Source organism: Anomalospiza imberbis, chromosome 4 (genome assembly GCF_031753505.1).
Source record: "Anomalospiza imberbis isolate Cuckoo-Finch-1a 21T00152 chromosome 4, ASM3175350v1, whole genome shotgun sequence".
Taxonomy (NCBI): Eukaryota; Metazoa; Chordata; class Aves; order Passeriformes; family Viduidae; genus Anomalospiza; species Anomalospiza imberbis.
The window spans coordinates 67,813,281-67,837,486 of NC_089684.1; the positions used below are offsets into that span (position 1 = coordinate 67,813,281).

At 46.7% G+C, this 24,206-nt stretch overlaps 2 protein-coding genes and 1 long non-coding RNA gene across 6 annotated transcripts in view; 2 read left to right on the forward strand and 1 right to left on the reverse strand.

Annotated features, from left to right (window-relative positions):
- Positions 1-1,685: 1,685 nt before the first annotated feature.
- LOC137473194 (histamine H2 receptor-like) lies at positions 1,686-17,757 on the forward strand. 2 transcript variants are annotated; one of them, XM_068189010.1, is made up of 6 exons: positions 1,686-1,910; positions 2,254-2,355; positions 10,417-10,528; positions 10,644-10,917; positions 14,660-14,836; positions 16,012-17,757. In XM_068189010.1, exons 4-6 carry the CDS (start codon positions 10,661-10,663, stop codon positions 16,682-16,684), a joined length of 1,107 nt encoding a protein of 368 aa, XP_068045111.1. In that variant the 5' UTR covers positions 1,686-1,910; positions 2,254-2,355; positions 10,417-10,528; positions 10,644-10,660; the 3' UTR covers positions 16,685-17,757. The 2 variants fall into 2 exon arrangements, with proteins under 2 accessions (XP_068045111.1, XP_068045112.1); XM_068189011.1 differs by lacking the exons at positions 1,686-1,910; positions 2,254-2,355 and adding an exon at positions 3,681-3,783.
- A 1,387-nt stretch (positions 17,758-19,144) lies between these two features.
- The window catches only part of EIF2AK3 (eukaryotic translation initiation factor 2 alpha kinase 3), a 42,666-nt gene continuing 37,604 nt past the window's right edge, over positions 19,145-24,206 (reverse strand). For all 3 annotated transcript variants that reach the window (XM_068189012.1, XM_068189014.1, XM_068189013.1), the window contains 3 exons: positions 23,697-23,798; positions 21,399-21,461; positions 19,145-20,349 (listed from right to left, as the gene is read on the reverse strand). In XM_068189012.1, the coding sequence (XP_068045113.1) occupies positions 20,173-20,349; positions 21,399-21,461; positions 23,697-23,798 (342 nt within the window). In that variant the 3' untranslated portion in view covers positions 19,145-20,172. The remainder of the gene's footprint in view (positions 20,350-21,398; positions 21,462-23,696; positions 23,799-24,206) is intronic.
- LOC137473197 (uncharacterized) lies at positions 19,832-22,886 on the forward strand. The gene is made up of 2 exons (XR_010998639.1): positions 19,832-19,963; positions 22,666-22,886. It is a non-coding gene; the product is annotated as an uncharacterized lncRNA (long non-coding RNA).

Consider the following 24,206-nt stretch of genomic DNA (forward strand, 5'->3'; position numbering starts at 1 on the left):
CACTGCTGAATCATGAGGTCTAAACCCCACCAAGTTTCCTTGTGTCCTTCTACTTGGCAACACAACACGTTGGTCTGAGCTCCTTCCCTCCTTCCCAAGGGATTTAACAATGCTGCCCAAGGGGCCACAGAGTGTAAATGAAGCCTCAATCCATTCCTGAGTATTCCAGCCCCTGCACCACCTTATTTGCCAATTTAAGGAGCTGTACCTCAGTGTCTGCATGTCTTGGTTTGAAAAGACAGGTGTCTGCCAAGGAAGGCAGGAGCCTCCCTTGAAATGGAAAATGTAAACCCCCTCCCTCCAAATTATTATAATTTTGAAATTAAGAGGTTCTCAGGCAAAGATATGGGAGTAGGAATAACAGTTCTGTACTAAGAAAATTTAAAATACAAATGCAATTGTACAAAAAGAAAACAAACCACTGCCAGAGTCAGAACAGGCCCTGGCAGCCTGTGGGTCAGGGTGGTGGCAGCAGTCCCATCCCATGGTGGCTCAGCCCTCCTGCAGTGCCAGCTGTGCTTCTGCTGGAGCAGGGATCCTGGACAAGGCTGGAGTTTTCCTCTGAAGCTCCAGGGCTGCTGGAGATGGGCCTGGGCTTCCTCTGGGAATGCAGTGGAGAAGAAAGCTGCTCCTCTGGGAATGCAGTGGGCAAAGGCTGCTGTGGTGTTGCCAAGGTCAGATTGTATCCAGGTAGGAATGCTTGGCTCCTCCCCCTGGGCAGAGCATCTCCCCATGGGATGATGGAATTTTCTCAGCCATGCAGGGACACTCACTGGCCCATGAACAGAAGATAATTAATTATTAATGGCCCATGAACAGAAGATATCTCCTGGAGGGAGGATTGGTTGTGGAAGAGATAAAGAAAAAACTGCCCAATGATCAGAAGAGAACTGCCCCACCTCTAACAGATGGCAGAAGGATACACACCCCCATTTCCAACCTAAGACAATCCCATTTAGGCCTTTTATCAAGTCCTAAAAACTCTCTACAAATCTGTTTCTCACACGTGAGTATTCCAGCTCCTGCACCACCTTATTTGCCAGCTTGAGGAGCTGTACCTTGGTGTCTGCATAAATGGCTCTACTGCTTCTCAAATTTTCCAAGATCAAGCTGCTTTTCATATGCAAAAGGATCTGAAATGTACATTTCCTATTACCCTCCTTGTTGTGAAGGTCAGAAAGCTAAATAAACTCCATTTTCCCTCATTCCTCTCTTTCCAGGTAGCTTTGAAAATATAATGTAAACCAGAACCCCAGAAACCATGAGACAACATCCCAGGCATCCCTGCTTGACAATATCCTCGAATTTCCAGTAAGTGTTAAATTTTGTCATGGTTTTTTCTGATGGTCTGTGACATGCTGACAGGTGAATTGATCACAGGGGACATTAATATGAGTGGCTGATGCAGCATTTGCAGCACTCTGTCCAGACCACTGCTTGCAGTTTTCTCTCTCCTTTGTCATTTCTTTTGAGATTAGTGCTTTGGAAGAGCTGCAGGCCTTTGCTATTATTCTCTACTCCATAAAAACTCAATTACTGGAGTCTGACAGCCTGCCTGGACTCCAGGAGGACAAAGAAGGACCCAGCCAAAGGAAAGCCAGGACCCAGCTGTGCCACTCTCTGGTGCCACAGACAGTGGCTCAGGCCCCTCCCAGCTCCCAGGAACCGGCAATTAATGCTAATTAGGGAAAGAGGCAGCTTCTTTCGGGAGTTTTGGGCTATTTTTTCACTATGAATTCAAGGGAAATAGAGGAGAAGGGGGTTTTGGCAAGGCCAGGTGCTGAAGCCGGGTGGATGCAACCCCATTATCAATCCAGGCTGGGGGATGAACAGACCAAGAGCAGCCCTGACAAAAAGGATTTGAGGTCCCTGTCCACAGCAGGGGCATTGGAACTGCATGACCTTGAAAGGTCCATTCTGTGAGTCTGTGAGTCTATGAAAAAAGTATGTTTTAGGAAGGTTCTATTAAAAAAAACAAACCAAGACCCACCATAAACTAGATATTATTAAAATAATAATATTATTATTATTAAAATAATATCCTGTTTTTTCTTGTTTCTGCAATGTAATATATTTGTTATGCTTTTAATATATTAATATGACACAAAATATAATTGATATAAAATGTGTATATTATCTATATACTTTAATTCTATTTGTTGATGTTTGTTTGTCAGCAAATGGAGAAATAAAAGACCTTGGTACAAGCTTTTAAATAAAATTTCTACCCTTTTGCTTATCTTCCCTGGTCAGATGCTCCTGTTTGGTTCAGTGGCATTAATGGAGTGAGGAAGGAGATCAAAAAGTGGCTTCAAGAGCTCAGCCTGCAAAGACGCTGGTGAACCATTTCTTCAGGTTTGAAAATTGTTCTTTTTGATCAGAAATAAAATATTTTGCTCAGGTTTCAAGTTTTATTATAAATTTTTAAAATTAAATGTAAATTAGAAGACAATTTTAAACACAATAATTTAAAATATTTACATTGAAGTTGTCAAAGCTGATTTTTTCAGAAACACATGGAAGCTTATTTTGACTAAAGTAATGGAATCAATCTAACTCCACAGAAAACTCTGGTTCAAACATTACTTATTTCTCCTGCTTTATAGAAAATATTTTGTTCTTATTAAAGGAAAATACAGGGATGAGGGTGTGTTTGGCTGTGACATAACCCTTTCCCTTTCCCTTTCCCTTTCCCTTTCCCTTTCCCTTCCCTTCTTTTTTTAAATATTTTATTATGTTCAAAGGACAATCCATTATTTCTGAAGCAATAACTGTGACACAAAGTGATCCAAACGTGCCCTTCCATCACAGTTTGGTTGTTAATGTCACAGAAAAACCTGAAAATTGAGAGGCCAATTGCCAGCCAGGAGCTGAGCTATTCCAGGGAGGGGAAAGTAAATCTGAGTTTCTTTACTTCCCACCAACCCTGATCGAGAGATTTCCTTTAGAATAAAAGGAAATCCATTGAAAAACCCATTGAAAAAAATTCTCCAGTGTCATTTTTTGGTGGTGGGTGAAGACAGATTTCAAAGCCTTTGCAACAGTCTTTGGAAAACAAATGGAAAAGGAGACCGACACGCCAGTGACACCAATTCAGTGTGAAGAGCTGAGCCTTTGAGCGTGATTTGGGCGTTGTTTTAGGACAGGAGCCATGGCCGAGGGTTCCACCCGCCCTTCTTCGTGTGTGACATTCACCCCAGCGCTCAAAGAGCCAGATGTTTACACCGAGTTCATTTTCTGCCAGCTGAGCTCCCCGAGGAGCCCGAGAGGTGCCGGTCCCTCCCTGAGCCCGGACCCGCAGCTGGGGACAGGACTGGTCCTTTCCAGGCCAGTTCAGCCGGGCTGTCCCACGGACATGCCTAAAGAACCCAGTTCCCAAAATCCAGCACCCACCATCCCCGCCCTCCCAGACTCGGGGACAAGGCAGAGCTGGGCTGGCCAGGTGACATCTCACCAACCTCGTGCCACAGGTCCCTCTTCCAGCCCGGGATTTTTCGGATTTTTCCGCTTAGTTTATGAACAAAACGCCCTGTCTGGCAACAGGGAGCCAAACCCACGGAACGCCTCTTATTTTTTTATTGCTGTTTTCATGCATCAGGTCGCCGTGTGCCCGTAGCTGCCGAGGCGGAGTGGGAAGGGCTGGTTGGAAAGCAGGGAGAAGGAGAGCAGCGTTTCCACGCGGAGCCCCGTGTCCCGGAGGGAAGGAAGGTTTCCCGGCTGGAGCGGGAGGAGCGGGCGCTGCGGGGCGGAGGAGAGACGGGGGCGGCTCCTCCGCCTTCCTCGGTAAGTGCTGCCGCTGGAATCCCCATCCTCATCCTCATCCCCATCCCCGGGCAGATCCTGACAGCCCTTCCCCGGGCTGGGCTCCCCTCGGGCAGGGCTGCCGCTGCTGCTGCCCGCTCCGGGGGCTACCCCAGGCACGTCCTGAACCCTCTGCCCCTTCAAATACAGTCTCCCCCTCGGAAAGGGTTTCCTCCTCTTCTTCCCCACCTCCAAGACAGATCGCCTCCGCGGGCAGGACCCCTGCCCCTCCCCGGGCTGATGCAGATGTGCTCCGCAGCATCCTCGGCGTTTTGCCCTAGCTGGGGCCGGGGGTTTTGCTGCCCTGGGGGTTGGGGGTTTTGTCCCCTGAGGTTTGGCGGATTTGACCCCAGGAAGGGTGGATTTGGCACCCCGGGGCTGTGGATTTGCCCCCCGGGGGTAGCGTCTTTGTACTCAAGGGTTTGATGTTTTTGCACCCCAGGGTTTGGGGATTTTTGCACCCGAGGGGTAGGGCTTTTTGCACTCTAGGGGTTGGGGGTTTTGCTCCCCAGAGGGTGAGGGTTTTGCCTCCCCAGGGTTTGGGTTTTGGCACCCCGGCTCCGTTCCTAACGCCGGTGAGCGCCCCAGCGCTGGCAGCGCGGGTTTAACCTCGCCTCGAGTTTCACTGCTGCGATGTCGCTCCGGTCTCCCCTGTGTCCCCGGGGCAGGCAGCGGCTGCCAGAGCTGCTGCGGCTGTGCAGGAGCGTTCCCGTCTGCCGAGGGGTGATCCCGAGCGCCGTGCCGGCTGTGGATGAGGATCCCGCGTCCCGCCTCGGGGCAGGAGCCGTCGGCCTCCCGCAGCCAGGCTGGGAGCAGCTCGGTGGGCAGGGATCCGGGCTGCCCCGAGCCCCGGCTCCCCTGCAGCTGGGAAAACACGCTCCGCGCTCGGGGACAGCGCTGGGCTGCTTCAGCCGGCACTTTGGAAGGTAAGGATATGGTGGTTTACTGTGTTCCCAGCCCCGCGGCTCTCCGAGAGGCTGGAGGAGCGCAGGTTTGGGGGTGGGAAGAAATCGTGCCCTGAGAAATGCTGTCCTTCCAACGGGAAAGCTGGATGGAGGGAGGGCGAGAGAGAGGGAAGGAAAGTCAGTGCAGAGGCTCACTCGCTGCACGGCCCCCTCGGGTGCGTGTCCTGCTGCTGGAAGCATCCCCAGGCATTCTCCCCCTCCTTTATCACCACCCACAGCCTTCCACAGTTCAACAAATTGCTCGCAGAGTTCAACAATCACTGAGCTGTTGCAGTTTTCTCATGGGGAGGAGGAGGGAAAGGTGTGTGAGGTCCTGGGGCAGGCGTTGTTCCCTGCTGCCATGTGCTGGTTTGTGCCTGATTCGGCAGAGCAGCAGAGCCTGGCAGCAAATAATTCCCAGTAATGTATTTCCAGTTTTCATCATTCCTCTAAGATTTTAAAGTGCAGTCAGCCTTGAGATTGCAGGGGGTTTTTTTCTTTTTTTTTTTTTTTCCTCTCTTGCCATCAAAATATGCATTTTACCAGTGAAATTAACCTTTAGCTTGGGATTTGTCTGCTGAATAAATTAGGTCAAACTTTCTGGATATTAAAGGGGAGCAGAAATGGTGGAGTTGCTTTGCCCAGGCAGCCTCAGAGCAGAATCCAGCCCATCAGTTTTTTGAAAGGAAGTAAAACTATAATATCAAAAAAAGAACAGTGCAAACCCTGAGGCATCTGAGATCCCCAGGAAACCTGGGAAGATCCCACATCATGGTACAACTGGGCATTTATCCCTTTGGTTTAAGAGGGCTCTTATAGGTAAGACTGAATGACTGATGTTGTAGAGAGACTCTGGGCTACCTCAGCAGTGTAACCACATGGGCTGCTGCAGCTCACAGGAGCATTTAAAAGCTCCAATATTTTAAGCTGAGGAAGTGCATCCCTGGGAAAGATGACATATCCTGCTTTGTCCCAGTAATTTCCACAGAGAGGTTAAGATAGTTTCATCCCCTGCTTCCCTGCTGACAATTCTCCAGGCAGTTTGAGAGCAGCACTTCTTAGTTAACTTAATTTAGCACACTTTGGATAAATGTTGGCTTCCCAGTCAGAGACAAAAGGATCCACACATCCACCCTGGGCTGCTTGGCTGTGATAGGGACTGTGGATGAGATTCCTGGGATTCTGCCAGAGGGTTCTTAAAAGGGATTAGGAGCAGCAGGATCCTGTTTTCTGCACCCTGAGTTAGAGTTCAAAGTTCAAACCTGAAGCTTCAAGAATGCATCATCTCTTGTTTTTATTGTTGGAGTAATGGATGTCAAATAAAGACAGCCTTATTTCCAGTCCCTCAGCCTTAGTGTTGATAAAAAGAAGAAAAAAAAATGACAGAAGAGTGTTTTTCTGGTGTTTTGTGGGTGTGGGCACATCTGTCTGCTGGTTTTGTGCACTGTCATACTCCTGGATGTATCCTGCATTAAGGAGCCTGCTGTGAGTTTTTCCCTTGAGAAGACCTTTCAACCCAGGCTGGTGGCTGAGATGGTACTTGAGGAGCACAGAGAGCTGGCAAAGAGGAATCCTAATAACCGTGTCCTAATTCTGCTCAAAGTTTGAGAGTGGTGTGTGTTCACAGAGCAGTGTGAGTAATGATGTTCTTTAATTAGAGTTGTTCTAAACGCTGATACAAACTTAATGACTGTGTGGGAGCAGTCATTCTTTGCAGGAAGGTGTGACTTCAAAACCTTCTTGTCTTGGTGTTACATCTAAAAAAACCCAAATAATGAATCCAGAATTCTCATCTATCATTCTCATCTACCCATGAACAAAAATTTGACAGTGATTTTTAAAAAACGTGAAGACCGAATGTTTTAAACTTTAAAATTTGACATAGTGGGGTTTTTTTTTCTGTAAAAAATTGATTTTTCATCAAACCTGATGTTTTGCTGTTCATCTCTTAGGACTATCCTAATGCTGCATGCCCTCCTGGGAGAACCTGGGGTTCACTGGATGGTACTCAAGTGTTTAAACTGGTTAGGGGTCGACTCCAGGTGGGGTCAGAGCGCATTTTCCAGGTCTTGTAGAGGTACCAGAGGTGTGAGGACACCAGCAGGTGTGGGACCTGAGGAGGAAGATGGCTGTGGACCAGGGAATGGCCCTTGGAGAGGCGGCTCTGGAGCCTGGCTCCCGTGTGGCCATGCACCATGTCCATGTGGATTTCCCATCTGGGTCCATGTGGGTTTCCCAGCCGTGTCCATGTGGATTTCCCACCCGGATCCATGTGGATTTCCCACCCGGATCCATGTGGATTTCCAACCCGGATCCATGTGGATTTCCAACCCGGATCCATGTGGATTTCCCAGTCATGTCCATGTGGATTTCCCACCTGTGTCCATGTGGATTTCCCAGTCATGTCCATGTGGATTTCCCACCTGTGTCCATGTGGGTTTCCAACCTGTGTCCATGTGGATTTCCCAGTCATGTCCATGTGGATTTCCCACCCGTGTCCATGTGGGTTTCCCACCCGTGTCCATGTGGGTTTCCCACCCGTGTCCATGTGGGTTTCCCACCCGTGTCCATGTGGATTTCCCACCCGTGTCCATGTGGGTTTCCAACCTGTGTCCATGTGGATTTCCAACCTGTGTCCATGTGGATTTCCCACCTGTGTCCGTGTCCATGTGGATTTCCCACCTGTGTCCATGTGGATTTCCCACCTGTGTCCATGTGGGTTTCCAACCTGTGTCCATGTGGATTTCCAACCTGTGTCCATGTGGATTTCCCAGTCATGTCCATGTGGATTTCCCACCTGTGTCCATGTGGATTTCCCACCTGTGTCATGTGGATTTCCCAGTCATGTCCATGTGGATTTCCCACCTGTGTCCATGTGGATTTCCCACCCGTGTCCATGTGGATTTCCCACCCACTGTCCCGGAGCTGTCTGTGTGGAACACACAGGGAGGAGAACAGCCTGAACAATTCCTTCTGCCAGGAAATGTGGCTGCATTGAAACCCAACTGTTTCACAGGAGCTCATCCAGTCTGATGACATCCTCAGTGGAGCTGTTAGAAAGAATGGCACAGATTATCCACTTTCCTGTCAATTATGGGATAGCTGGAGACTGGATTTTTTTATTTTATTTTATTTTTATGGGGTGTTACCAGGATGTTGAATGTTGTCCAAGGAACATTTTCATTAGGACTAAGGCACTTAAGACACCCTGCAAACTTTTAGCAGGGCTGGCCCAGGGGGCTGCCTGAGATGATGTCCAAAAAACTTGCTTCTTCTCAGTGCTGGAGGAGCAGGAGAGCTTCTGGCTTCAGCCAGCAACTCCCAGCTCCAGTGAGGAAGAGCTTTCCTTTAGGTTTTTTTTTTTATTATTATTATTTTTTATTTTTTACTTGAAAGAAAGGAAACTACTAAGTTCAGCAAATAAACAGAAGTCAGAGGACGGAGCTGAGGATTTTGAAGGATGGGTAGGTGCATGAGCACACAATTACATCCAAGGGAAGGTCACTATTGTTTTCAGAAAATGCAGTCCAGCCTCACAGTTGTGTAGGAATGCTTGGAAAAAGTCGGCAGGTGGAAAAGAAGCACCTGGGTGATGTAGGCTGCTTGAAATTCTGGAAAGTTTTCAATACAGTCCTTTATGGTGGGGGCTTTTAAGGAAATCTAATAGTCCCAAGTCAAGAAGGAAGTTCTCTGTGTGAAGAAATGTGGGAAATGGATTTTTAGAGATATACAAATCTATTTCCCACATTAAAACACTTGTGTGAAAGGTGACATGCAGGAGGGGTAAGTGCATGGTGAGTTACAGAGAGGTCAGGGATGCTCTTTACAGCGATAGGGGTTGGGATATGTGGGATTCTAGAGATCGTGAATCATGAAGTGGTGATATTTACAGGCAAAAGAAAGTGTAACCAGGACATGAAGGATGATGTCTGACTCAATGAAGTCAAAAAAAGTTTTTGTGAGACTCATTGAGAATTACAGTGGAAGAAAGAATTCAACTGTGAAGTGATGGGGTTTTGAAAAAGTGGAGAGAACTTAATTTCCTCATTTCATGCTATTTGCCCATCTAAAGCAGTGGACTCTGAGCTCTTGTTGCTGCCCAGGAATGTTGTTGTGGCCTTTGGATGGCCACAGCCCAGTGGAAAGGTCAGCTCAGTGCCACTCAAAGCAGCAAATCATGCCAGGGATGGTGGTGAAAGGGGAGCAGGACAGAGCAGAGATCATGCCCTTAGGAAAATCCACAGAGCATTTACCTCTTGGAGATTTTTTGGAGTTCTGGTCCTTCTCAGAGGCTCAGAAGAGCAGGAGGGATGGGCAGGAATCCTCCATTGCTTCCCTACTAGGAATGAGCAAGTTGGCAGATGAGGAGGGAGCTGGTGGGGTGTGGCAGAGGTTGAAGAGCCCACCAGTGGCACTGAGGGAGTGGCTGGGGAGGGGTTGTGTGATGTCTCTTCCAAGGCAAGGACCAGAGGCACCGGATGAAGCTGGCTGGTGGCAGGCTCAGAGCAAGCAAAAAGAGGAGTTTCTTTGCAGGGTGTGCAAGGCTGAGCCATGGAAGTTGTTGCTATGGGAGGTGATGGATGCTAAAAGTTTGCTGGGCCAGAGGGGAAGCAGGACAATTTCACGATTCAGAAATCATTGAAACTCTCTTAAGAGGCAATTCTGGACCATAGGCTGCAGGAAGGCAAAGGTGTTGGGAACATTTAGCTGCCTTGTTCTTACACCCCTCCTAAGACAAAGTTTGGCCCCCGTGAGATGAGGCAAGCTGGGTTACAGGGATATTATCCAGTCCCACCCTCACACTGCACTCAGAAGGATGCTCTGGAGATGTGGGATTGACCTGAGGGTGCTGTGGAAGCAGATCCCAGTCACAGGAGAAGTGATGATATTTAAATATAACAATTTTTCATCAGGAAATATTTCTATAATTCTCTTTTCCCCGCAAGTTTTGTCTTTGTGTTCCCTCAGCTGCACCAGTGAGCTTTGAACTGCTGGAGTTTTTGCAGGGCATCATTCCCACCTTCCCACCTACCTGTGGCACACTTGGTAGTCTGGGAACTGAGCTGTGGACAAAAGCATGTGGATTTCCTCAATGGAAAAATCCCCAGTTAAGGAGCTGGGAGCATCACCTCCCATCTGGGCACAGGGGGAACATGAGTCTGGGGTCAGGGCTGCACCTGAGACCCCTCACTGTGGTGATCCTCCAGCCCAAATAATTCTGAGATTCCCTGATTCTGCTCCCTGTGTAGCTGCTGGCAGCCCTGCCTGGCCATTCAGACTGGAGGATGGAGCTGCCCACCTGGTAGTGAAAAACTCCTAAACTTCAGAGTCTGAAAAAGCAGCAGGACAACCCAGGACACAGCACAGACTGAACAGTGGGGCTGTGGAAGCAGCCAGCCCGGGCAAGCAGCCCCAGCTGCTCTGGGGGTGGTGGCAAAGATGATAATGAGAATATAGAACCCAGAATGGTTTAGGTTAAAGACCATCTAGTTCCAACCCCACATTATGTGCACTTGGCATGCTGTTCAGTGGGATTTAGCCCAGCTGCTTTAATTTTTTTATTTCAGTTGTTTTCTTTTCCTCTCTCTGCTCTCAGTACATTTCTGTTTTGTTTTTTTTTTTTTTTTTTTCTGGTCTCATGCTTCATCTGATGATGCATTTTCATTCACAGGAGGGCTTTTAATTGCTGTGAAGGACTTCAGTCAATGCTTCACATTTTTCCTCACCCTCAGGATTTCAGACACTTCTAATGGGCTGCTAACCCAGGACACAGGCACAGCAGGGTGTGTGGATTTTTCCTGGAACAAATGAAGCATAAATGTTATTTCCATCCTCCCTTTCACACACCTACAAATCATCATTGAAGCAATTCTGGTTCTCCCCTTTTCTCTTGTTCAGATTTTAACAGAGGGAAGATGCTGATGGACAGGAATGAAACCCGGCTCTCTAATTTCTCCTCTGCTGCCTCCTCCTTTGCAAGGGGAGGGGCTGGGCTCCAGGAGGTGCTCGTTGGGCTTGTCCTCACCCTCATCGACCTGGTCACACTGCTGGGAAACACCGTGGTGTTCCTCTGCCCGGTGGTGGAGAAGAGGCTGCGCACTGTCACCTACATGTTCATCATGTCCCTGGCCATGGCTGACTTCCTGGTGGCCTGTCTGGTGATGCCCTTCAGGTGAGGAGTGTCTGTGGGGTGGGAGCAGAGGAGGACAAATGTCCTGTCTCCCAGCTCTTGGAGCAGGGCTGGGATTCACCGGCTGGGCTCAGGGCTGGGCTCTCCAAAGGGCTGAACGGTGGCTGTATGTGCTTCCCTGTCTCTGCTCTGTGTTATGGACCCCCTTATAATGCACGGAGACACAATTCCCAAGGGTCTTTTTCCTGTTGGCCACACAGGGACCCTGGCTGCTGATCTGAACTTGATTTCCAGCTTTGCATATGGAGCTCCAGTCGTTGAGCCCCCTCTTCCAGGACTAGCCCTGCATGTGCAATGTAAGGAATTTATTCAGTATAAGCAGAGAAATTTAGGCTTCCCCTACATTTCATGGAGGAAGAGGCTCTTGAGAGGGCACTTGTCCCTGCATGAGGCATGAGGTTTATATTTATGGGAGCTTCACTACCTGGCTGAAACAGTGAAACAAAAGCAGAAAGCAGCTGGCTTGTGATCCTGGCTGTCTTGTCCTGCAAAGCAGCCATGGGTTTGTGTAAATCAGGGGGCTGCACCCCATTTTGAGTTCATGGGGCAATATGAGGAAGCTGAATGCTTTTCATGTTCTATGCTTCGGTTCTCATTGGGCTGCCTACTCCTTTGAATTTGGCACTGAAAAATATTGTCTCAACAAGCAATTACAAACTGAGTTAAAAATTCATGGTATCAGGTAAAAAAAAAATGCAGTTAATGATGTTATTTTATAAAATATTACTGCTAACTTAAATTCTGTGCTCGATGAATTTAAAGTTCAGGTTCTGAAATTATAGAACCATAGTGTGGTTTGGGTTGGCAGGGGCCTTTAGGGGTCATCTAACCCAACCGCTGCACTGGGCAGGGAAAAAGGCAACTGGACCAGGTTGTTCAGAGCTCCATCCAACCTGGCTTTGAACACTTCCAGAGATGGGGCAGCCACAGCATCTCTGGGCATCCTCACTGTAAAAAATTTCTTCCTCCTATCTATTTTGAATCTACTTTTAGTGATGTTTTACTTAAGCAACAAAAAATTACAAAGGGGAGCAAAGATCAGAGCATGGTTGGTGCTTTGTGCCCCTCCTGAATGTCCTGGTGCTGCCTGGTGGGGAGACCTGCCAGCTCCTGGTGGGCCACGTGCTGAGGAATGGACCCTGCTGGCTCCATCAGCCTTGTCCAGCCCTGCCAGCACAGTGGCTGCTGTTTCACACTTTCCTCTCAGGGTCTGGGTGTCAGGATGACCCCAAGATTGTAAAAGTCCTTGTTCTCCCAGCCCGTGCAGCCAAAGGAGTCTGGAATGCATAGGGTTGGCTTCTCAAGGTTGTTTATTTTCTCTTATCTATAACATGCTTTCTCTGACCTGCTGAGCTCTGTCCAGCAGGTTGGCCATGGCATTCTGTGTGCCCTCAGGGTGGTGTTCACACTTTTTTACTCAAAACTACGTGTGCTATGTTTACAATAATGTGCCAATATCTATCATCTATGTTAGACAGTGAGTCTCTACCTTAAACCAATAGAAAAGTGTCAGCATCACACCAAGACATGGAGGACAACACGAAGGAGAAGGCCAGGACATGCCCAAATCCTTCCATCTTGACCCCCTGAACCCCATTCTAAAACCCCCAAAATTCTACTTTTTCACCCTGTGTTAATTCAGCTACTACACTACTCAAACCCTTGTGGCTTATAATTCCTCATACAAAGTTGGCAGATTTTCCATGGGCTAAAATCGAAGCCACAGGTGTTTTTGACTTCTTGCCAGGGTCTCTGAGCCCCCTGCCAGGGTCTCGAGACAGCCAGAGCAGCCAGAGGGATGTCCTGGACTACGACACTTTCCCACTGTTTTGGCTTCACATCTACACTGCTCTTTTGGATTTCAGTTTGCTCCTCAGTTGGCAGGTTATTGCATGCCAAAGGGAAGGAAAAGAAATGATCTTGGTAGGCAATTTGGCTCAGAAGAATGTGACAGAAGGGAAAAACAAATTTGTCTTTGGTGTCTTAATTTCATAAGAGTAAGACACTTGTTTTGTTCCTGGCTTAAGCAGGAGTGGTTCAGCTGAGCTTAGCTCGTTGTCTGAGTACTCCAGCCAGTCTGTCATTTCCAGGCTGAATATTTCCAGCTATTTTCTTCTGCAAACAAAAGGACAAGGCAGGGGCGACTTCATTGTGTGGGTTTTTTTGGCTTTTACTACTCCTTCTTATCCAGCAGCATTTCCAAGCTGCAGAGACTTTTTACCCCAGAGAAGAGGGGTCAGGTATCCATTACCCCATGCCGTGAGGACATCTGCAGGTCAGGTGCATCCCACCAGATGTGTGCAAGTGAGAACTGGGCACCTGCTCACCTGGATCTGTGTGCAAGGGTGTCCCCAGAGCAGCACATCTCCTTCTGGGAGGCCAGGGCACACCACGGGCTCTGCAGCATCTCTGGGGATAAGGAAGGCTCTGAGGAATGGCAAAACAGCACCCAAGTCCAGTGCTGAACCCGTGCTTCAATTCTAATGCCTCATTTTCCCTCTGTAAAAGAGCCATGAAACCTGTCCATGAGTGTGCTGTGGGGTCCTCCATGCTGCCCATGGTGTAAGGACAGGCTCTGCTGTGGTTTGCTTGGATTTTTGCATGGAATCCCACATAACAAAAAGCTCCTGAGGGCTGGGACCCTTCAGCAGCACTGCATCCACCTACAGCAGTTGCTGTGCTCTGGAACAGCCTTTACAAATCGATTTGGTGAACTGGTGCTGATGAGATGTAGATCAGGCATTGTTTTCTGACATCAGGTTGATCTTTCCCCCGTGCTGGACACCGGAGTGCTGCAGCTCAGCAGCCCTCATCTCACTCTATTTTACCAGCAAGCTGGGAAGTTACAGGATAATTAAAGCTTTGCAGGACTAGGGAGTTACTCATCAAATTCACTCACAATGGTGATTTCAGCAGCACCTCGGGAGCTGCAGAAAACTGGAGAAAGAAAGAAGCAAATGGCATCTCACTGAATGCTATAGAAATGTGCATCAGCCTTCCTACAGCTGCCATATGTTCCTTCCTTCACTGCTCACTTCTAACAGGCCCCTCTTGACTTTGTTAGAAATATTTTTGGTACGGTGTCTGTTTTTTCTGGTGTGTTTACCTTGCTGAGGCATTTATGAGCCACATAACGTACAAGCTGCATGGGCTTCCTCCTAGGATGATGTTGTTTTGTATTTTTTTTAACCAAGAGAAATCCTTTCTGGTTTTGAAGCATTTGATTGGATGTGAAGTGAGTTTCTTGGAGATGTCCCATACTCCAGGAATTGGGAAGAAATCATAAGAGACTGTGCTGTGTCAGTCACTGGGAAAATGCTGTGATAAACAGAACTGTGCAGATGTAAATTTGGGGAGCTTTGTGGGGCAAAGCGCCTCTCTCAAGGCACTCAGGCTGCAAGAAGCACAGGTTTGCTCCTGTTCAGTCATGTTCTAGCTGTGGGGTGCTCCTTTTTTGGGTTGTGCTTGGAGGATGAATCCCTGCTGTCTGAGCTGCGTGCCCATCTTTAATAACTGTGTGATAAAATACAGCATTACCTCAGTCACAAAGAAACAGTCACAGAATGGTCTGGGTTGGAAGGAACCTTAAAGACCATCTTGTTCCAGCCCTGGGCAGGAACACCTTCCACTAGACCAGGTTGCTCACCCAGCCTGGCCTCATGCACCTGCAGGGGCTGCTCAAACAGCCCCTCCAGCTCTGACTTCCAGCTGTTTTCTCTCCCAGCATCATTTACGAGGTGACGGGGATGTGGCTCTTTGGGAAGCTGTTCTGCAAGGTCTGGATCTCCTTCGATGTGATGTTCTGCACCGCATCCATTGTCACGCTGTGCTTCATCAGCCTGGACAGGTACTGCTCCGTGGTCACCCCCTACCACTACTCCAGGAGGATGTCCCGGGGCAGGTGAGTGCAGCTGCTCCTCCTTTTGGATCCCTCCAGGTTGTCACTTGGCCATGGCCTACACTGATCTGAGGCTGAATGAGCTCAGGTCATTCAGGTGCTGCCCAGAAGCAGAGTGATGTGGAGAAAGGAACTTTCACCATTTAAAACTGCAGAAAATGCTTCATGCAGTGCAGGAGAGGACAAGGAGGATGCAGCTGAAGGGCTCCTGGGAGAATATTTTTTGAGCTAAGGAAGGGTTGCAAAATCAGGTAGAAACCAGTGATATGGGCTGAGTTGGACCTACAGGTTTTTCCCTGTGCAGTCATTTCACAGGAATTTCATAGAATCACAGAATAGCTTGGGTTGGAAGGGACCTTAAAGATGACCTTGTTCCACCCCCCTGCTGTGAGCAGGGACACCTTCCACTAGACCAGGTTGCTTGAGCCTTGACCTTAAACATTTTCAGAGATGGGGAAGGACACTGAAGAACTTCTAAGGACTAGATGAAAGGAGACCCAGAAGGATGCATGTAGCAGTAGTCTTCCCTCTCTTAAACTCACCATCTTTTCTGAAGTGATATTTGGGGAAAAAAAGGAGAGTTTCTGAGTTCCCATGAGCGTTTCATGTGAAAGGCTGAAATGAGGACTCCAGGGCAAGGAAAGTCATCTGAGGGTGGGCAGAGAGGACCCTGCAGCAGTGGAGTGTTTTACAGGGTGGGTTCAGGCTCTTCCAGGAAGATTTTCCCACTGTCACTCTTGCTGTGTGTGATTTGTGGATCACAGGCAAAGAGAGGAGGGGTCTCTTTGCCCCCCCATCTGGTGTCCATCAGCTCCATCCTCATCAGGCCCCAGAGGGTGAGATAATGGCAGACACTAAAGCTGAAAGCAAAAATATCTATATGCTGCTGTTTCAAATACTAACAAACATCTGTAAAACCTTTCCTCATTTTTTCTCAGCCAGCTCTGAGCACTCCTTAAGCTGACCCCAATTCTGTCAACTACAGACCAATTACCCAATTGTTAGAGATACGCGAGTCTGGACTTGTTGTAGTCCAGCTTTTTCCTTCTCCACGCCCTGCTGGACTGCTCAGCAGCGATATCCCACACAGGTTACCATGGGAATTGAATCGTACTGGATGTTCTCAACCCAAAATTACTCAGACCCTCCCTCCCCTCCACATCTCTTTCCTTTTGCAGATGCATCGTGATGACCTGCACGGTCTGGGTATATTCCTCCCTCATTTCCTTCCTTCCCGTCATGCAAGGCTGGAATGAGATCCCCGGGGTGGACTTTGATGCGGGCAGGGAATGCATCTTCATCACCAACTGGGTTTTTGCCATCGTGGCTTCTGCCCTGGCCTTTTTCCTTCCCTTCGTGGTCATGTGCAGCATGTACTTCTTCATCTACCGAGCCTCCCGCCTCAAGGCCACCCGCATCATGTCCCAGACGCTGGAGATCCACTACCACCCCAACAGCAAGCGGCAGAACCACCTGCAGCTGGAGAACAAGGCCACGAGGACCATCAGCATCATCATCTCCGTGTTCGTGCTGTGCTGGCTGCCCTACTTCGTGCTGAACGTCTGGCTGGCGGCCAGAGGCACCGACTCCACCAGCACCGTGCTGCTCGGCACCTTCAAGATCATCACCTGGCTGGGGTACTGCAACTCCACCATCAACCCCCTGCTCTACGCCTTCCTCAACAGGGACTTCCAGCACGCCCTCAAGAAGCTGCTCCTGTGCAGGCGCAGGTCTCAGGTGGATGTTGGGGAAGACATGGTTTCCATAGCCACGTTTTCCAAGACCGCTCCAGAGCTGGAATACAGCGTGACGGTGCCCAACGGTGCCCCGAAGGGCAAACCCAAATCATAGGGATTCGGGATCAGTTGCTGGAGGTGGTGATACAGAAAGTGCTGGAGCACATCCCAATGGAAAAACAAAGGGTAGGAAAATAGGGGAAGCAGGGGCTGGAATATTACAGCTGGGGACAATACCACAAAGATGCATTTCTTCACCTTCCACAGTTTCAACAACGAGGAACTCGGATGTTTTAGAGGCAATCTGCCATATATTAATGGAACTAATTAATTCCTGGATAATTATTTTTCTAATGAGCATTTTCTAAGACAAATTCAACCTTCATGTTGGGTAAAAAAAAACAAACCAGTATGGTACAACGTGACCTTACATTTGTGCACATCCTGGTGACCTGTGTCAGGTGGGACAGTGTTTCTTATCATGCCACTGTAGCTTCTCATCTCAAAGTTTCATGACAGATTTGACCAGTTTTAATAACTCCACGTGTACCAGTCTGTGCATGGGAATTAGAGGCTGGATGTGCTCACTTCCTGAAGAGGCACCACTCTGCAGCCTGGGCTGTTGCTTAGGGTTCAGCTCACTGGCTTTTGCAACATCTGGAAATTCAGAACTTTCTGTGGCCTTCTGTGAATTATCTGTGGGTTTCCTTGTTAATTCTGGAAGGGAACATGCCCTGTGGTGGGCCCCAGGAGATGACAAAGACTTGCTGTAACAGCAGGAGCACTGCAGTTTCAAAGCTACAGGTGGCTGACACCATCTGAAGATGGAATGTGAGCAGGAATTATTACTTGTGTGTACACTGTGGTATCTACCACAGAGACAAAAAAAAAATCATGATAAATGGAAATGATTATTTTTACTACTCCCAAGTGCTTGTCTGGACTTCCAACAGCACTGGCTCCCTGCAGGAAAGCCACAAGTGCCTCACTGAAGGGTTTCTCTGAAAGAGTAGCAGGGGACTCTCTTCAGAGGTAGCAAAATGCAGGAGGACCTGCCTGGAGCATCTGAGCTACTGAATATGCCAGCACAAGGGTCAGGAGTTCTCTCTCAAGAGCCTGGTAGAAAAAGCAGCCCTGACCTAGGGTTCAAGAGTGGTTCTCGTGTGAAATGACGAGAGGGTGAGCTGTTCCAGACCCTGCAACTCCAGCAACAACACGGAAGTGGTAACTACCTACACCTTATTCTGGGGGAAGCATCCCGTGGGCACAAAGGTGGACAGGGCATAAATCCTGCTGCTGCCACCCAGGTCATTTTGATAAAACAGGACGAGGAATGGGGTTTCATTCCCAAGAGCTATGGGGGAGGAAAGGAGCTGAGGGATAGGCAACATCCTGTGAAAGAATGGGACAGGAGCCTGATGCTGCACAGCAGAACCCCAGGCCAAAGGCCCTTTTGCAGGGCTGTGAGCTCACACTATCCCACTTTGGGTGTTCTTCCACAAAACAGCTGGCAGGAAAGTACACATCATTCCAAGGAAAACCTCTCAGATTAGAGAAGAGCCTTTCTCTGTCAAACCCTGGAGCAAAAAGGGACAAAGACAGGGACATCACACTCCAGTGCTTAGAGAAACAAAGACTGACCAGGCAGTTCAGAGCCGAGCATGGACAGATGCTTTTGTGGCTGGCCAAGGACCCTGCAGGAGAGAACTCACCCACCCCTTTGAGAGCAAATGTAACATCCCAGATTATACACACACACCTGGTGTGAACACATATGCTAGCTCTGGTACTGAAATGCTGCAGGGCCCTTGGAATAGGCAGTTACCCACATCCAGATATACAGCAAGTTAAAAGTACCTTAATCCTCATTTCCTGTGCTCCACCTGTAATCACTGAGCTGGCAGGGAAGGCAGAGAGGCTCCACACGTGGCCATTTCACTGTGCAGCTGCAGCTGATGCAAACGGGGACATCCAAGGGAAGAGGACACACTTAGCTCTCCTACTTTAACCCAGCTAAACAGAAATTCTGTTCTGATCAGATACTCACTGCAGCACTCTGCTTTCACCTGGACAAGCCAGTATCTAGGAGCATTATCCAAGAGGACATGGAAGACAATCATTGTAATCTACTTCTGCCTTATCATAAAGCTGCAGGGTGTCAGCTGGTTTAATTGCTGGTCACAGTGTCACACCACAGTAATCCCCAGAAGGATTTGAGTCCAGTATCTTTTTAGGAAACTCATCTCAGAGACTTTAACAAATTTAAATTTGTAAAACAGAAAAACACAATTGTACAAGAACAGCTCTAACAGCCTAAGAGTCATCCCTCCTCCCCTCTCTGGTGAGCAATTGCCTCCATAATCCACCCAGTTTAGAGGTCAATTCCCTTCTTCCTCCAGATCCTGTCTCACTTCCAAGTGGCACATTCGGTTTTGCGTCATCACACACGCTGTGGCCAGTGTGAGACAGGGAAGCAAAGGAAGTTTCAGGAGTGCAGAGCCCATCCTGTTCCCACTGCACAGGGCTGCCATCTGCAGCACACACGGATGCAGGCTTCCAACAGAAGCAACTACCATTTTGTCTTATAAATAAAAAAAGTTTATTAAATCATTTAGACTTGAAAGAAGTCACAATAATCAATGCACTCAACAATTACAGCAAGTGCATCCTGTACACCACCAACCCAAATGGATTGATTCTGTATTTTATAAATAAAAATTAACATATTTACAGTGAGAAATAAAAGCACGGCATTAGGCAGTTAAATTAGCAGATTACACAAATGCCTACCAGTTGATTTTTTTAAAAAGTACAAATCTACAAGATTACATACCACATGTATGACTTCATTAGGTTTAAATTTTCAGAATCACAACATTTTTGTACATAATTTTGACTATGGCTCTTCCAACCACTGCCTATAAAACCCCCCATTTAATGGCAAAAAGCTCCTTTTCCTTCTCTACAGCTTCATCCATGTAAGATGCAATCCCTAAGATCTACCGTAGTGCAGAAGTATGAATTGATTTCCTCTAATGACAGGCTATGGACAGTGACAATATGTACAACTGTGGTACTTTTTTGCTTTAAAAATAGTGCAGATTCCCAGTTTACCCACCAGGGACAAAAATGGAGTCAAAGTTAATTTCAAAATCATTTTCATTTCACCAAAGAGCAAGTGACCCGGATAGACACTCACTAGGCTTAGAGACTGTAATTCGCTCTATAAAAATACAGTATTTTAATTCTATTTACATGTTACAGATCTCTCACTCACCCAGCAAGCTGACATTTACAAGCTTCAAGAAAACCCAAGAAACCCCCCAAAAAAAGGATAATGGCGCACAATATTGGCAAGCACAGCAGCTGGACCCGTCCGCTTAGGAGAGCAAAGGTAAGGAAAATGGAATGTGAGAGGTTTGGTTACTGGGCTTCGTTGGCTGTCAAAGTAAACAAAAATCGGTCCAACACGTCTTATACATCAAACATGGCAAAAAAAGCTGAAGTAAACTATTCCCAAGATAAACATTCTGCATCATAGGATCCTTCTGCTGAACAATCCCTGTGAAACCTGCCGAGTGGAAGAAGTGATCCTGAGGATAGTTATTTGCTTGGTTGTCTGGAATGTTTATTTCCTGATAGGCTCATTGTCCGTGACCTCTGCCTGAGCACGGGTTTGGGTGGGAGCTCCAAGTCTTCAAAGACAGGATTTTCTATGATTGCTGCAGCCTCTGGTCGTTCAGTGGGACTTGGAGAGAGCATGTCTTTCACCATGGTGTACTGAAAGAAAACACGACACATATTACACGAACCAATCCATGAACTCTTCCTCATTTCATGTCCTGGTGTCAGCTGTGGCTGTGTGAACTACTGGAAAATACCTCCAGCTGCTTTCTGAGTTATTGGGTGTTGGTGCTTTGGCTCAGTAGTTAGATGTGCACTAAAGATTTTAAAATGTATCACTGTCCATCTCTTAAAATGTCTTTACTGTCATCGGACTCAAGGTTTAAGAGAGTTATAAAAAACTTCACATTATTTGCAATCAAAATTAAAATTATGAGACATAACTTACATGTAATTTTTAGATTCATGTTTAAGCCATCACATATTTAGACACATTGAATTTTTCTCGTGGCAAATTAGAATTTTTCCTTTAAATATACAGTAGTCTGATTATTTGTTTCAAATTTAATCAGAATTAGTGTCCTGCTCCAGCTGAGCACAGCACAGCCCCTTCTCCCAGGCAGCCTTCAGCTGTAAAGCAGGAAAGGCTGGTCTCATTTGGCCACTGGTCTGCAGCTACCCTGAACACCTGAAAGCATTGCAGCTTTTTACTGGGGAGGTTTTGTACATCACCTCCTCTTTAGCTACAACCACATCACTTTACAGCCCTCACTAATGAGAACATGCACAATTTGCTCATGTGATTTTCCTCTTGGGAGGTCCACTTTTGGAGGGGATCCCATACAGCCACGGTGCTACCTACAGCTTCTCCTTTACCTGTATGAAGCACTGCACTTTCTCTTTGGAATATGGATTTGTTGCAGGAAATCATGACAGGATGTATGTGAAATGAATGACTGTAAGTGACAAAGGGAAACCAGGTAAAAATATATTCCTGGAGGAAAACTGTGACAGAAGTGTCGTGTCCATTACTGCAGTGTTATAGCTTTGAAATGTAGGGAAGTACTGGGATAGAGAAATGCATCTTAATAACATGAAAGCTACCTGGTTTCTCCATTTTTACCTGCAAAGCAGTTGGAAAGCAAAGAAGAAAAGCTACAATTATTAATGAAAAAGCTGTAATTAATAGCACCAGCTGTACCTACCTCTTGTGCATATTTCTGAGTGAACAATGGTGGAAACTTCAAATTTCGAACATCACTTAAGGTCTGCAAAAATATGAAGAATGACATGTAACTTTTCCAAAATATCATTCTTTAGTAATATTAACCTTATCCTTCAAAAATATGCAAATTATGCAAAGAAATCAACCTGCTGGAAAAGAAAATCCTTTGTTTTAAATTGTTGCTTTAGGGATTAAAAATCACAACCTAGTTGAACGGGTGAGTTGCTGCTTCCCTAGGTGCTGAGCTTGCAACAGGAAGAGTTGTGCTACAAGAATTGTGATCTCTGCAGTTTTAAATCAGTCAGGTACATGAACTTGTACTTTCTCACTTTAGCTGAACAAAATCAACAAATCTGTGCCACCCATAACTCCCAAGATGGCCTACACCAGTATTAAGACACATGAAATGACTGTCTCTGCATTATCGATGTAAGCAACTGTCTTTGTTCAACATTTAAGGACGAATGAGAACATTTATCAGCCGTTTGGAAAGCAGTTGTGTTGCGTATCTCTGTGCTTCTTTCATACAAAGGCCACTGGCTCCATCTAGTGACAGTGTTTTTCCCCTGTTCAGCCAGAAGCACAGTATTTAGCACTTCAATTTCTTTGGAAGGATCTCCTTTTACAAACGTTTGAGCACAAAATACAGGAGTTCTAAAGTTAAATAGAAATTAACTTCACTATTACTCCATTGGAAGTATAAAGTGACCAGTTAATAGTGATGGGCAACAGCCAAACTCCTGTTCAAGAGAACTGAGTTTGATGACATTAAAATGCTTCAGAAAACTTTTCTCCTTTTCTGTCAGTTGAGTCTGCATTTAGTGTTCTGTTTTCCAGCATGGCATTTGGAAATAAAATGCACTGCTACTGACTAACTGCTCACAGCTGGAGACAGAGGTAGCTCTCACACTCCAACTCTGGGGATTTTTTCAGCCAGTTGTCACAAATTCCTAGAATTTGCTGGGTTACTTGGTCAGGCAGAGCATGTTTTGCTTCAGCAAGCAGTGCTAATGCTTGGCTGATGCCAATGAAAACCTCAGTGTAACAACACAGAAATAACTACTGAAATAGTCAAGCTCCAGAACCTGGCAATGAAAGGGCAGGGGTTTCTTTTTAGCAAAAAGAGTGAAATGACAGTGAAAATACTGGAAAGTCAGGGCAGTCTTTTAACACTCTCCTCAAGTAAAAATTCAAATTAGATGGAATTTGGGTTTCATTCTGATTACTTGCTTTGCTTCTGTTCTTAGGAGAGAAACTGGAAGGGCAAAGCCTGTAATCACTGCTGCAAGACATCTGACAATCCAGGATGGCTCTTTCCAGGTATTTTGTTTCAGTAAAACTGATTTAGAGAAACTGAAACTGATTTCAGTGCCAGAAGTTCAAATTAAACACCAATTCCTCCTCTAGACTATACTCTTTGTGCCATTAAAAGCCAGAGCATTTAAATCAAGAGAATGCAACAGATGAAGCACTCAGTCAGGCTGCTGTTCAAGTTGTTTCTTACCTCTCTGCTAAACCCACTCCATCTTCACCTGAGAATGTAATGCCCTCAAGCACATTCAAATGATAAATACAAGTTTTAATGACTCTTTCTTTCCTGCACAGGTCACTGGTTGTCACAGAAGAGAGACCTTTCTGGCTGTAGCCCCTGTTCTCCATGAACTTGCTCCTGAGCAAGATGAATCTCACACTTTAAGAGCAAGCAAGAGCTGTAATGCACAATCAAACATCCCAAGTTCACATCTGGTGAATGTCATCAGTTACAGGAAGATTGTGCTTGAAGCTGAGCGAGACTCACAGCTAAGACTTGCTACAGGAAAAGGAAGAGCCATTTTTCACCATGTGCTCTGGGTGAAAAAGCACTGCAGATGCAAAAGAAGGAAGAAATAATCAAAATGCACAGCATGGTTCCAATTCTTGAATGGAAACCAAGCTGGTAGGCTTAAAGTCACAAGCTGTATTTGTTGCTTGAGTTCTTGGATATTGTAGTTCAATAGCTTCTCTTACTTGGCTTGACAACAGAGGAGCTTTGTAAAGAAATTAAAGCCTCAATTCAACTACACACAGTAGGAAGGCTGCAGTTTATTTTCAGTGATTCAGGGGGTCTGTACAAGGGTGATAAAGAAGCTGTGCTCCTAGCTGCAAGGCTTTTCTCCTTGAAAAGAAGAAGAAACAGGACAGAAGAAAACAGGACAGGAACCTCTTGCCAGTGTTTCACCAAGCAAATAGCTGTTTTAAACAAATGCTCAAACTGAAGATAATCCAACACCACACATACCTTGACCCTTTCCATCTGTGTGCTGAAGGGATAGAGCAGCTCAAAGAGAATCAGTCCCAGAGAAAAGATATCCACCTTGTGCGAATAGGTGTTGCCACAGATCTGAGAAGGCAAAGTCAGGGTCAGGGCAATCAAGCTACTGCATGCAATTATCTACAAAGTAAACATCACCCTTGCAAGTTCACTTGTGAAAGTCACCAGCCCTGTGCAGAGCTGAAAGCTGCAGCACAGGAATGTTGGTGAGCTTCAGCAATGAGCACCAGGGAGCAAGGTCCTGATCCTCAGCTCCTCTGTGCTGCAAAGCAAAATGTTTCACCCTACTTAACCTACACACAGGAGTGTGTCCTTCCTCAATTAAGTGGAAACTTTTACAGTTACCTTCCTATACTGCATTAAAATCAAGAAAAATGAATGCATCCTGTCTGAATAATTAGCTGCTGTTTTTGCTATAACAAATATATACATTTAAACATTCATTTTGGAATTCAATTTAGCTCAAAACTCTATTTT

Coding starts and splice junctions, on each gene's coding strand:
- LOC137473194 (XM_068189010.1), top strand. CDS start 10,661: ATGCTGATGGACAGGAATGAAACCCGGCTCTCTAATTTCTCCTCTGCT. Junction 10,918..14,659: donor TGTCTGGTGATGCCCTTCAG/GTGAGGAGTGTC, acceptor TTTCTCTCCCAG/CATCATTTACGAGGTGACGG. Junction 14,837..16,011: donor AGGAGGATGTCCCGGGGCAG/GTGAGTGCAGCT, acceptor TTCCTTTTGCAG/ATGCATCGTGATGACCTGCA.